The 11,861-nt window shown below is 46.7% G+C and overlaps 1 protein-coding gene across 4 annotated transcripts in view; it reads left to right on the top strand.

The window, feature by feature from the left end:
- Positions 1–2,681: 2,681 nt before the first annotated feature.
- ABCA5 (ATP binding cassette subfamily A member 5) overlaps positions 2,682–11,861 on the top strand; it is a 33,552-nt gene continuing 24,372 nt past the window's right edge. The window contains exons 1-8 of one of the 4 annotated variants that reach the window (XM_051634848.1): positions 2,682–2,783; positions 6,167–6,280; positions 6,886–6,996; positions 7,721–7,925; positions 8,746–8,904; positions 9,142–9,239; positions 9,573–9,802; positions 11,237–11,378. In XM_051634848.1, the coding sequence (XP_051490808.1) occupies positions 6,895–6,996; positions 7,721–7,925; positions 8,746–8,904; positions 9,142–9,239; positions 9,573–9,802; positions 11,237–11,378 (936 nt within the window). In that variant the 5' untranslated portion in view covers positions 2,682–2,783; positions 6,167–6,280; positions 6,886–6,894. Of the gene's footprint in view, positions 2,784–3,227; positions 3,438–6,166; positions 6,281–6,885; positions 6,997–7,720; positions 7,926–8,745; positions 8,905–9,141; positions 9,240–9,572; positions 9,803–11,236; positions 11,379–11,861 lie in introns of those variants that run through there. The other 3 variants (XR_007891115.1, XM_051634847.1, XM_051634846.1) reach the window with 3 other exon arrangements.

Here is an 11,861-nt window from a genome sequence, read left to right as displayed (position 1 = left end):
TTTGCCATTTTAATGCTCACTTTGTTTTTCTTTTTACATTAAAGGCTGAGTCACTACGTGCTTAAAGAAAGGAAATTCAGTCAATCATGTTTCCTTTCTGAAACACGATGGGTTGGTGCATTACAACTCCAGTGCATTGAACTGTGTTTCCATAATATCCTGTTCACTGAATTCCTCAGGCCTGTGCACAACTTTCTTTTTCAAAGAAATACTTCTGTAAGGAGCTCCTTCAAAAAGAAGGTGGAAGAAATGGGCACACACAGCCTGGGACGTGGATGCTCCTTGGGCTGGTTTGTTTTTCCAGGTGCTGGTTTGGTTTGTTATTGGCTTCAGTGCTGATGGAGGGATCCCGCAGCAGACACTGAAGCCTCCCCACTACACATAGAATCCAGTTTGCATGAAAAAAATCAGATCATCTGCACCTCCCACACCTTTGTGCAACCATTCACACAGCTTTGTTGCATGTGGTGCCACTACCCGGGTGTAGCTGCTTAGATCTTTATTCCAGTTTAAGAGGTGAAATTGCTTGCTTTTGTCTTTCAAGTTTTTTGCTCAGAAGTACAAGTTGGAGAGGCTCCTGGTGCCCCTGCTTGCCATAAGCAGTGCCCATCCCAGCTCAGCTGCAGACTCCTTTTAGCCTTGAACAAATCACATCACCCCTGGCTTTTTCGTCTATAAACTGAAATGATGTTTTAAGGCACCTGCTCCTACAGGGCTGTTGTAAAAATGGTTTTAATGGGCTTTGAAGATGAAAAGCATTGCAGTCCTTCAGGTGGTAATTACTCTCTGGAGGCTCTCTACCCTTGTGGGAGTTGGTTTTGAGTCTCTGGTACCGATGCTGCAGCACAGGAGCTTGGAGCCTCTCTGGCTGCAGCAGCACTCGGTGCCAGGGCCTCTCTCCTGGCTGGAAGTCAAACCACAGGATCCCAGAATGTTGAGGGTTGGAAGGGACCTCTGGAGATCATCTACCTAGTCCAACCCTCTGCTAGAGCAGGATCCCCTAGAGCAGATCCCACAGGAACACATCCAGGTGGGTTTGGAATATCTCCAGGGATGGAGACTCCACTACCTCCCTGGGGAGCCTGTCCCAGTGCTCTGTGCTCTGTTACCCTCAGAGTAAAGAAACATTTTCTTATATTTAGGTTAAACCTGCTGTGGACCAGTTTGTGACCATTGCCCCTTGTTCTGTCACTGAACACCACTGAGAAGAGGCTGGGCCCATCCTCCTGACACCCCCTGTAGATATTTATGAGGATTGATGAGATCCCCCCTCAGCCTCCTTTTATCTAAGCTAAACAGCCCCAGCTCTTTCCTAAGGCTGAGAGTATTTTAGGAGATGTTACCATCCCAGCTGACACAGCCCGATGTTTTAGAGCACCTGCATCTGAAACCCCTCCCATGCTTGGTGCAGACCACTCAGTTTTCCCTGCCACCAGCTGCTCCATGGTGGGTTATTGCTGTAGACCCCAAGCTCTGAGCTCTTCCCTGAACCTGCTAAGGAGGAGTTGTTGTGCTAAAATACCCTAAACTGCACAGAGTTTAAAACTTTGTTGGTAGAACATGGGTATGAGTAGTTAAAACTCTTGAAGTATAAATGGACACCACAACAAACATCAAAGGGACCAAAAGAAGAAAGCCCCAGCCAGGCTTCTATTCCATTTAATGGTAGATGGGTGAAGACAGGAAGTTTTAGTGTCTTTTTCTATTGAGGCTCAAGTTATGCCATTGTATTTACTCAGTATTCATTAGACAAAAATAAAGGGCATTATTTAATTAGAGGACTTTTATCTAATGCTCTTTGTTCAGGTGGAAACTAACAAAAAAAAAAAAAAAAAAGAAAATGTTTTCAGTTAAAACAAGCCTTTCTAGTGTTTGGGGTATCTTTTTTCCTAAAGGAAGTTCTAAGGCAAAGATTGGGTGGGATTTGATCCTTCTCTGTAGGTGAAGTACCCAAAGAAGCCTGGACTGCACTGCTCTTCAGGGAGAGCTGGTGGAAGCAGCCTCCTCCCCAAAATCTTTCTGTGCCAGCCCATGGGGTTTCTGCTGCTCTGGGGCTGCAGCAAAGGGTCCCTGTGCCTAACGAGGGCCCTGTGACCAGGGAAGGAGCTTCAATCCTGGAGATTTCCAAGCATCCCTGCAGGCGAAGGTGTGAATGCAAAGGCTTCTGCATGGCCATGATACCAGCCCAGGTATCATGCGTGGCCATAGTATCTACCCCCTTAATATTGTGCTTTGAGACCCTTTGCTGCTTTCCAGACGTGGACACAGTCTCTTAATCTGTTTTCCAACTAAAACTGTTCAGTCCATGCTGCTGTGTCGCAGGGCCACGGGTGCGTGCGGTGCTCGTGCCGCTCCTCGGCCGCCCCAGACCAGCTCAGATGGGAACTTCCCACCACTCGTCCCTCCGAGCTGCTGCTCCTGTGCAGGAGGCCCGGCGCTCAGCCCTGCTGCAGCACCAGGAGCTGCGGAGCTTCTCCCCCCGCGCGCAGGCGGCATCTCTGCCGCAGGGCTCGGGATGCTCAGCGACGCCTCCGGGCTCCAGCAGCAGCTCCAGCCTCTGCCGGCCCCTTCCCGCAGGCGCTCGGGAAAACGAGCCCGTCGGCTGGTGCTGGCAGCGCTGGGAACAGGGTCATCAGCGTCTCGGTGGGTTTGATCACATCTCGCTTGCCAGCCAAGGGCCGGTCGTGGGCTAAGGCGAAGCGCCCGTCCAGAGGGTGCCGAGAGCAACTGGGAGGACGGGGAATGACTCAGTGCGAACCAGCAGGAGCTGTCGAGCAGCTGAGGTAAGAAACCAACACACACTCACGGCAGGAATTCAGCGTTTGTGTCCCGGGCAGCGTTTTCAGCGCGTTACTTAGATTTTGGGTAAGGCGGTAACGCATTGGAGACCCTCTGGATGGAGGGAACCTTCCTTCTGGCAGGAACCAGCAGCGAGGGATGCATCGAGGTGACTCCCACCCCCCCATGAATCTCCGCTGAATTCTCAACCCTGTTCCTCTCCACTTTCCCGGGAGGATGTGGGGGTCCCGGGAGGATGGGTGGGGGGTGCTCCGGGGCTGCGCTGCGGCCCTGCCCGCTTGCGGGGGCGGTGGGCAGCCCCGCTCCGCCCCGCTCCGCCCCGGGGGGCGGTGGTGGCCGCCCCAGCCCGGCCCTCCCCCTGCCCTGCGGCCCCGGAGCCCAGCGGGTCGGGCCGGTGGGTGTCGGGGGATCCTGGGGGGTCCCGGGCGCCCTTCGTGAGCGGGGGGAGCGGGGTGAGGGGCGGCTGCTGGGCCCGGGGGAGCGGCCCCTCCTCACCCCCCCGAGGTGTGTAAAACGGGAAGGGGAAGAAAAAGAGAGGAAGAGGAGGAGTTTTGCTCTACCTGCCGGTGAGCGTCATGACTCCGGAGTAAAGGCTTTGGGTTGTGGTTGCGGAGGGGTCGCGGCTGGGAGGAAAAACGGTGAGGAACCGGCAGCCGGTGGGTTTGGGGGGGAGGAGGAAAGGGGGAGATGGGAATCGAAGGGGTGTTTCGAGCCCTACGGCTGCAGTTGCCGACCTGCGGGAGTTCCCGGGGAGCGCTGGGCTCGGGCGGGGGTGCGGGAAGGGAGCGGGGATGTGGGGATGCGGGAGGGGAGCGGGGATGCGGGAAGGGAGCGGGGATGCGGGAAGGGAGCGGGGATGCGGGAGGGGAGCAGGGATGCGGGAAGGGAGCGGGGATGCGGGAGGGGAGCAGGGATGCGGGAAGGGAGCGGGGATGCAGGGGATGCGGGAGGGGAGTGGGGATGCGGGAAGAGAGCGGGGATGCAGGGGGTGCGGGAGGGGAGCGGGGATGCAGGGGATGCGGGAGGGTAGTGGGGATGTGGGGATGCAGGGGGTGGAGGGAGCAGGGATGCGGCGCAACAGCGCTGGGAACGAGCGGCCCGGCCTGGCTTTTGGGGCTGCTCGGGGTTATTTCATGATCCTGCAGCTCAGTAAGGATGAGTTGGGAGGGAAATGCTCTGCAGTTGGGCTTCCTGGTGTCGAGGACACATCTGTTTCCCCTGGGATTCAGATAAGGAAGAAAATTCAGCCCATTTTTAAGAATGCATAAATAAAACATTTAGCTTAAATAATTTAGGAAGAGTAAAAGGCCCATCGGAGTTTGTCTGAGCTGTCATTCATGCTGTTGTTTTCTTGCAGCAAGATGAATAATCACATTTTTGTATCTTTCTGCAGGTGTTGTTTATAAAACAACTGATAAGTTGTTTGGTTTTTTTCACTCCAGCCGCAGCTCAATTAGCTGAAGCCCAGCCCTCTCTGTTTGTTTGTTTTTTAGCTTAAAAACCAAGGGGAAAGTGACATGAAGCACTACAGCAAATCACCCTCACAGGCCATTGTGGGGTGGATGTCTGGGGATGTGAGGGATGTCTTGCTACCTACCTCTAGTCGTTATTTCCCTCTTGTAAGAAGCACTATCATCCCCAGTGTGGAATTAAAGCACAAAACCAGTAATTTCCTTGAGATTTCTTTGATGGAGATGCCCATAAGTAGATGTGTTTCAGTTGCTTCTCCTGTCAGTACAAGATCACAGGGAAGTGACTAAATTGTGGGGGACTTTTGCAGGTTAAAAGTATTTTCATTTTGTCCAGGATTATTCACATAAATCTATTGGCAGCTTCTTTTTTTTTGTTCAGCCTATGTGTTTATTTTCCTGGCCTGGAGTTTCCAGGAAGGTTTGGATTTTTTTTGCCCTGATACAGTTCTTTACTATTCAAGTGATACTTCACTATTCTTAATTATGTGTTACGGAGCTTCATCAGCTTAAGTGGAGATGGCAGGTGTGATGTCAAGAAATTAATTAACATTCATATAACGACCCTTTCTCCAAACTAGGTGAGGTACATTAAAGCATGAAAGTGTTCCAGTAAAGATGTGGAAGTGTTACTGGGTTGTTTGTTTGTGGGTTGTTTTTTTTTATAACTGGAGAGAAAATAATTACAGAAGCAGTAACTGTCATTAGTGATTGAATCTGATTAGATCATCTTTGCCAATTTTCTGGAATTAATTAAAGGGAGGAGTGTATGACTGAGGGAAGGGGTAGCAGCTCTAATGTGGCTGTGTGCATTCAGCAGGGAGCTTGGTGGGGCTTCTGCACTTGAGATCTGCTCCTGAAAGCAACCAGTGGAAATCCAAGCACTGAGCAGGGCTGCAAGCAGGAGGGAGAAGGCACAGTACTTTTTAAAACCAGGAAGCAATAACTGCTGCTTTTGATTATGTTTAAAGCACTCTGCTGTCATTTTAAAGCATTTATTGCTTGAAAATATCCAGAGGAGTTGAAGGTGTTTTTTTCATGCAAGGATTAATTAGCATAGATTGATGTTTAAGCATTTTTTTGTGTGTTGGTTTTTTTTCTGTTGTTTTTGTGGGGTTTTTTGGTGGTGTTTTCTTGTGTGTGTGTGGTGTTTTTTTTTTTTTATAAAAGGATTTTTAAATGTTGTTTCCATTTGTGAAGTAGATTGAATGGGTTGTTACGAGCAGCACTGCGGGCTCTAGGTGGGATCTCTTCCCAGGGCTTTGTTTTCAGGGATGTGCAGCCGTGTCCTCTGCAGCTCCTTATGCTGCCTGTGCCTGCTGGAGGTCACTGCCCTGTGGGGACCCCCCCACACCCTGCAGAGGAAACATGAGCAGAAGGTTGGGAGAAAGGCAGGCTCTGGTGGGGCTGTTTGTCTATCAGCAGTTGGGGTGTTTGAAGTTCTCCAAGCTCAGCTCATGGTGGCGGCGCTGACATCTCAGCAACCTCGTGTGTTTCTGTAGTTGGATGAGTCTGTGCTCCAAAAATAGATTTCCATATTAAAATACAGCTGAGAAAGGAAGCTTGATCCACGTGTTGTGTGTCAGATAACAGAGAAGCGGGGTCGTGCCGCAGAGCTGCTCTGAAAGTGCAGTCACCAAAAACATCCCTCTGCTTTTTGAGTATGTGTTGGGAGCTGTAAAACCTGGAATGTGGATGAATCCTTAAAATGTGCCCTTTGTTTTGGCTGAAATGTTGAGAACTGGTTCAGTTGTTCACCTGTGGTGTGTAGGTGTTGCTGCAGGTGGGACTGGTGGCTGGAGCAGTCGGGGAGCTGGAAAGGGTGGTGATGTCAGGAGTTGCAGTAGTTCTCCTGCTGTCTCTGCTGAGCAGCTCATGGGTATATTTCAACTTCCCAGGTGAGGAAACAGAGGGATGTAGAGTGACCAGGGTCTCCAAACCTGAAGCAGCAAAGCGGTGACAAAACTGGGCATAAAAACCTGGTGGTTCCTCAGCCTGCTGTCCTTCGCCAGGTAAGTCTTGGTGGAATGGGATGCTGTCTCCTGGAAAAGCATTTTCAATTTTATTTATTTCCCCCCCCCCCCCGGTTATGTTCAGCACAACTGGGCTGTGAAAAGGTAAAAAATAAAGAGTAGTAGAGTTGGATCTGCTCCAGAATGGAAAGGGGTTACTGATGGTAAATTGAACAGTTTGCCCGGGGTGAGATGGCTCTTGTTTTCAGATGCATGGGTCCGGCTGGCTGCCCTCAGCCCATGTGATGGACACTGGAATTGTGCTCCCAGATAAATACTTTGGTTTGTAATTTATATGTAGCACAATGAAAATAAGCCAAGGTCAGCTTGAGTAGAGCAGGTCCTGCTCGAACAGCATCCTGCAGCTTTCCCAGACAGTTCCCCCAGTTCTCCCATTACAAATGAGTACTATCAATTGCTTCATGTAATGGGCATCTAGCATATATGTGGAAGGCACTTAAAATATGAAAAATTTCAAATGAGAATATAAAAATATGCCATACTGAATGCTTTAACTGCCTGGCTTTTCCTTTTGAACTTCTTTTGTCGTTTCCCATGGATTTGGTTTGTTGCTTGTTTGTTTGGTTTTTTCTTTCTCAAACTAGTCTTGGAAAATGGCACCACCACCAAGAGATGCAGGAGTATGGAGACAAACCCGAGCTCTCTTATTCAAGAACTGTCTTATTAAGTGTAGGACTAAAAAAAGCAGCGTTCAGGTAAGCAGGGTGCTTGTTTACTGCTGCCTTGTGTCTGCAGTTAATCTGCATTTGAGTGGCTGCTGAGTCAGAGACAATGCTCAGTTTTGTTAGAATGTTTCTGAGGCTTCACGGTCTGCTCTGAATCTTGGCTTGAAGTAGGTTTTTTCAGAAGCTATTTTGTGATCCTGTCGTTGAAAATGTGAACTAATGTGTAAAGCATTATCCAGAAAATATCCTTGAATTATTATTGCAATCTGAGTGCACTTGTAAAAAATATTTGCATTCGTAACTGAGTAGTAAAGCAGGATTAAACCTCCAGAAGATTTTAATCTTTTCTAACAGTTTAGCCCTGTGCACAGCTGATGTGTGTGATACTTTCAGATCAGTTTTGAGGTGAAGAGACAGCACAGGGCTTGACTAGACTTTGTTAAGGGGTCATGGTTTGTGTTTTGCTACTTTCCCACCATTTGCTGATATTTAAAGCACATAGAATTATCCCTTTGTACCTTAAAATGGCTTCTTCAATTACCAATACATGCAATGAAAATCCTCCTTCAGTGCCAGAGAAGGATTTGGCATTAAAGTTATTGTTGCATCAGAAGCAGTCGGGGAACTTTCCAGTCAAGTGATTGGACTTTCAGTCCCTCCTTTAAGCTTTGTGTAACTAAGATGAACTTCCAGAAATTTTTATTTCTACAATTGACCTTTGAATTGTTCATATTTATTTCTTTTCTTTGTCCAGGAGGTCCTTTTCCCACTCTTTTTCTTGTTTTGGCTCATTCTGATGAGCATGATGCATCCGCACAGGAAGTACGACGAGGTGGCCAACACCGACCTTGGCACCCTGGATACCTCCATGGTGGTGAATTTTGTCATTGGATACACCCCACCAACCCGCATGGCACGAGAAATCATGAAGAAGGTGGCTTTTGATTACTTTGAAGAAGGTATTCAGAACCCAAACATTTTGCTTTTCTGAGTATATCTCAGGTTGTGACTTCTGCTTGAAGAGGGAGCTCACTTGGCTGTTGCTGACAGAAAAAAAGCTCTTCTTTTCCATCACAGATAGAGAACAGACTGTGAAGGTGGTTTGGTTTTGTTTCCTTGCCATGTGTTGTGGTGTTGCCATCTTAAAGTGGTTCCTGTTCTCCTGCTGCACCCAACAAGTGCTGTCGGGCTGTGGGAAAGGTTTTGGGAGGACCCAAATGCAAAGAACAAGAAGCCCCTGAACAGCTCTAGGGCCAACTGGGATCTGTCCTGGGGCAAATTCAGGAAATGCTGCTGCCCTTCAGGCATCTTAGGTTGTGTTTTCTAGCTTGTTCGTATCAAAACAACATTTGGTGATTTTTTTTTTTTAAATCCTAATTCCTATTAATAGTTCTAAAGTGGGTGGTAAAATACCCCATTTTGATATATTTAGCCCTCTGCATTGGCTAAATCTGCCCTTCTTGGACAGGGCTGGTGGTGGAGAGTAAATTCTTGAATAGTCAGCAGAGGAGGGGCACAGAAGCTCTTGGAGCAGCAAAAAATGGGGGAAGAAGGGGAAGACTTGGGGGTAAATTTTAATTACCCACTCTACTAGTGAAACTCCTGTAGGTTTCTGTTCAGGAAAATAATTCCTTTACTAGGACAAAAATATAGCCATATATATATCCAAATCCAAGTAAATCATTAATGATTAACATGATACTTCTTTAAAACCATTGTAGTTTTTCTTCCTGCTGTGCTAATTCCTAAATCAACATGGTAATTTCTTGTATCTTGCAGGTATCATCACTGAGGAGTATTTAAGTGAAGAGGAGCTGCAAGAGGCCAGTGCTCTTAAACGCTCCAGCTTCGTGGGGGTTGTGTTCACTGATGCCATGTCCTACCAGCTGAGGTTTCCTGACTCTGTTGCCATGTCTTCCATTTATATGGAATCCAGAGGTAAACGTCCACACTCTTATCTCTGCTCTGTAAGGGGATTAAATTGAGAAATTACCCCCTCTTTTTTGGGCTGTTATGACATGTATGGGTTTTTTGGAAGTTGTTTCCAACATTGTCGAGGGGTGGCTCAAACTGTGCCAGCTTTACAGTGGCAATGGGGCAGCTGTAACTCTTTTTTTTTTTCTTTTTTTTTTTTTTCTTTTAATTTATTTTGTAACCTCTTGCTTTGTTCTGCAGCCAGTTGCTCCAGCCTGCGGAAAGGGTGTGAGTCAGTGACCTACTGGAGCTCAGGGTTTCTTGCTCTGCAAGCCTGCATCGATGCTGCCATCATACAGGTAACCTTGAAAAAGTAACATCATCAACCCAAGGAGGCTCAAATCCAGGGACTTGCTTTAGCCCTTTTTGTGGTAGTGTACATTGACTGTGTAAAATGTCTTACCAAAAATTAGCTGGAATATAAGGAGCAGGCAGAATATTTCCCATTTGTTCTGCTTTGTGTTGTACAGCAGATTTCTTGTCCGGTTGAGTAATGTTGACATTTGTCTTCATTTGTGTCCAAATGAGCCTGAACCAGACAGCACAGTGGTCATCAAAACATGAGTATACTTGGAACAGGGCTGTAACATCAGGAGTGATGCAAAAATAGCTCTTCCTTCTCTTCCTTCCAGCTGAAGACCAACCATTCAGTTTGGGAACAACTGGAACTGACCAGAGCGGTGGTTATGGGAGAGGCTGCAGTGGTGGAAATAGATAATTTTCCTCGTGCAATCATTTTGATTTACTTAGTGATTGCTTTCTCACCCTTTGGGTATTATTTGGCAATCCATATTGTGGCAGAAAAGGAGAGGAAGTTAAAGGAATTCTTAAAAATATTGGGACTTCATGACACCGCCTTTTGGTATGTGAGTGTTTGGTGTAACCTGTTCTTTAGAGAAGAAATAGAAAATATATGAAGAAATATTAAAAAAACCCCACACTCTAGGAAAACTCCTCTAATTGTTTTCAGTCTGACTAACTGAAAGCAGCCTTAAAGTGAGATATTCAGTAAAATCCAGCTCAGAGATACTTGCAGTATCATGAAAATAGGAGGAAAACAGCAGAGTAATGCTCTTGCATTTATGCATGTAAATCCCACCAGGCTTAGGGGGAGTGAGTGTGATGATGTGTGAGATTTTTTTGGTGTAGCTTATTTTTATTGGTTTTAAATATTTTTGCCTTTGCTTTCTGGAGGCTGAACAGGTAACCTGTGGTCTCTCTTCAGAGTTTATCAGCAGCGTTTCCATGTCACATAATTAAATGAATCTCAATCTATAATTTTAACGTGACAGAGCAGTCTGAGCAACAGCCTTTAATTTGTTTCCTTACCATGATGGAATTTTTCCTGTGCACTTTTGTGGTTTTTTTTCCAAATGAGAGAATGTAATAATTTGAAATGATTGATAGTTGGAGGAATACAAGGGGCTTAGCTGTGCCCCTTGTCACTGTGGCTGACGATGCCTCAGCATTTTTCCCTGCTCCACCATAACAGCCAGATGGGTTTTCTCTTATTCTTTTTCTTTCCCCTGGCTACTTTTATTTCTGCACCCAAGCTCTTTCCTGGAAGCCAGTTCTGTTTGTTTGTGGTATGTCCTTGGTGACAACTCTTCTTCAGCTGAGTCCTTCACCCGCAGTGTCTCTGCTGTCCTCGCTCCCACGGCAGTGCTGAGCTTCTCGGGTCTGGAAAAAATCAATGTGCTTTTTCCCTGAATGACAATGATAGTGGATCTGCAAAGGCACCCGGGTAATGCAGCCTGGCTCAGCCACTGAGTAGAACTCAGCAACTTGCTTCTGGGGAAAATGTGTCATTTTTCTCACTACCTGTACAGAAGCCGCCCTTGTTTCCCGAGGCCAGAATCGCTCGCAGACTTGCAGCTCTGTTCTTAAAAAGAAAAGGATTTTATTACCCTGCCCAGCTACTGGAATGACTTGTGTATTAAATTTTAAATAGAGTAGCTTTAATTATTGAAGCCTACTACTCTCTTACCCTCTTCTGGTTATACCAGGGAATTAATTATGCAAGTTTTAAAAAAATTAAATAAATAACTAGTGAATCATGTCATTGTGTATCTGTTTGATGCCGTGGGTATTGATGTGTGTGCTCTAATGCCTGGAACAATTAGAGGGATGTTTACAAGAGCTCTTTTTATTTGGGGGCTCTTGTTTTGTTCCAAGCTTGTCCTTTGGTGCAGCTGTCTGGAATATTAAAGAATGGCAGTTACAGCTATTTTTGCATGTGAATAATTCGGGGAATTCATGGACTGATTTCTGTTCCTTTTCCCCCTTTTGCTCCTAGGCTTTCCTGGGTGCTGCTCTACATCAGCCTGATTTTTGTCATGTCCATTCTCATGGCAGTGATTGCAACGGCCTCTTCCCTCTTTCCTCAGAGCAGTGCCTTTGTGATATTTCTCCTTTTTTTCCTGTATGGAATCTCTTCAGTAAGTATTCCTGGTCTCACTGACTTCAGCCATCCCATCCCTGTTTTCTTTTTCCCCTTCCCATCTTCTCTTGTTCTCTCCACTAAAACATTTGGAACAGGTGCTGCTTGTGTAGGACCAAGTGGTGGTGGGATCTGACCTGGCCCCATCCCCTTCCGTGGGCCCACTACGGGTTGGGATGTTGTACAGGTCTGGACCATCACTATGAGAAATACCTTTCCTACTGAAGTATTTGAGGTTATAATCCTCTCATGGAACTGAAAACTCTGGCTGTACAGCACTGTTTTGAACTCCAAAACCATCCCCTCTTCTAAGCATTTGCTGTTACTCTTAAGTGCAATGTTATAACCCCAGTTAAGGGTCAGAGAATTAATTTATAAGCAAATTGCTTGTCTGAGTTCAGAAGCACCCAGTGCAAAAATAATTACTTGTTGACTGTCTATCATTTCCAGAGGCTGTAGTGAGCAGGCTGTAGATGCACAC

This window comes from Apus apus, chromosome 17, assembly GCF_020740795.1.
Source record: "Apus apus isolate bApuApu2 chromosome 17, bApuApu2.pri.cur, whole genome shotgun sequence".
Taxonomy (NCBI): Eukaryota; Metazoa; Chordata; class Aves; order Apodiformes; family Apodidae; genus Apus; species Apus apus.
Note: the sequence above shows the minus strand (reverse complement) of the source record. Positions and strands in the feature narration are given on the sequence as shown.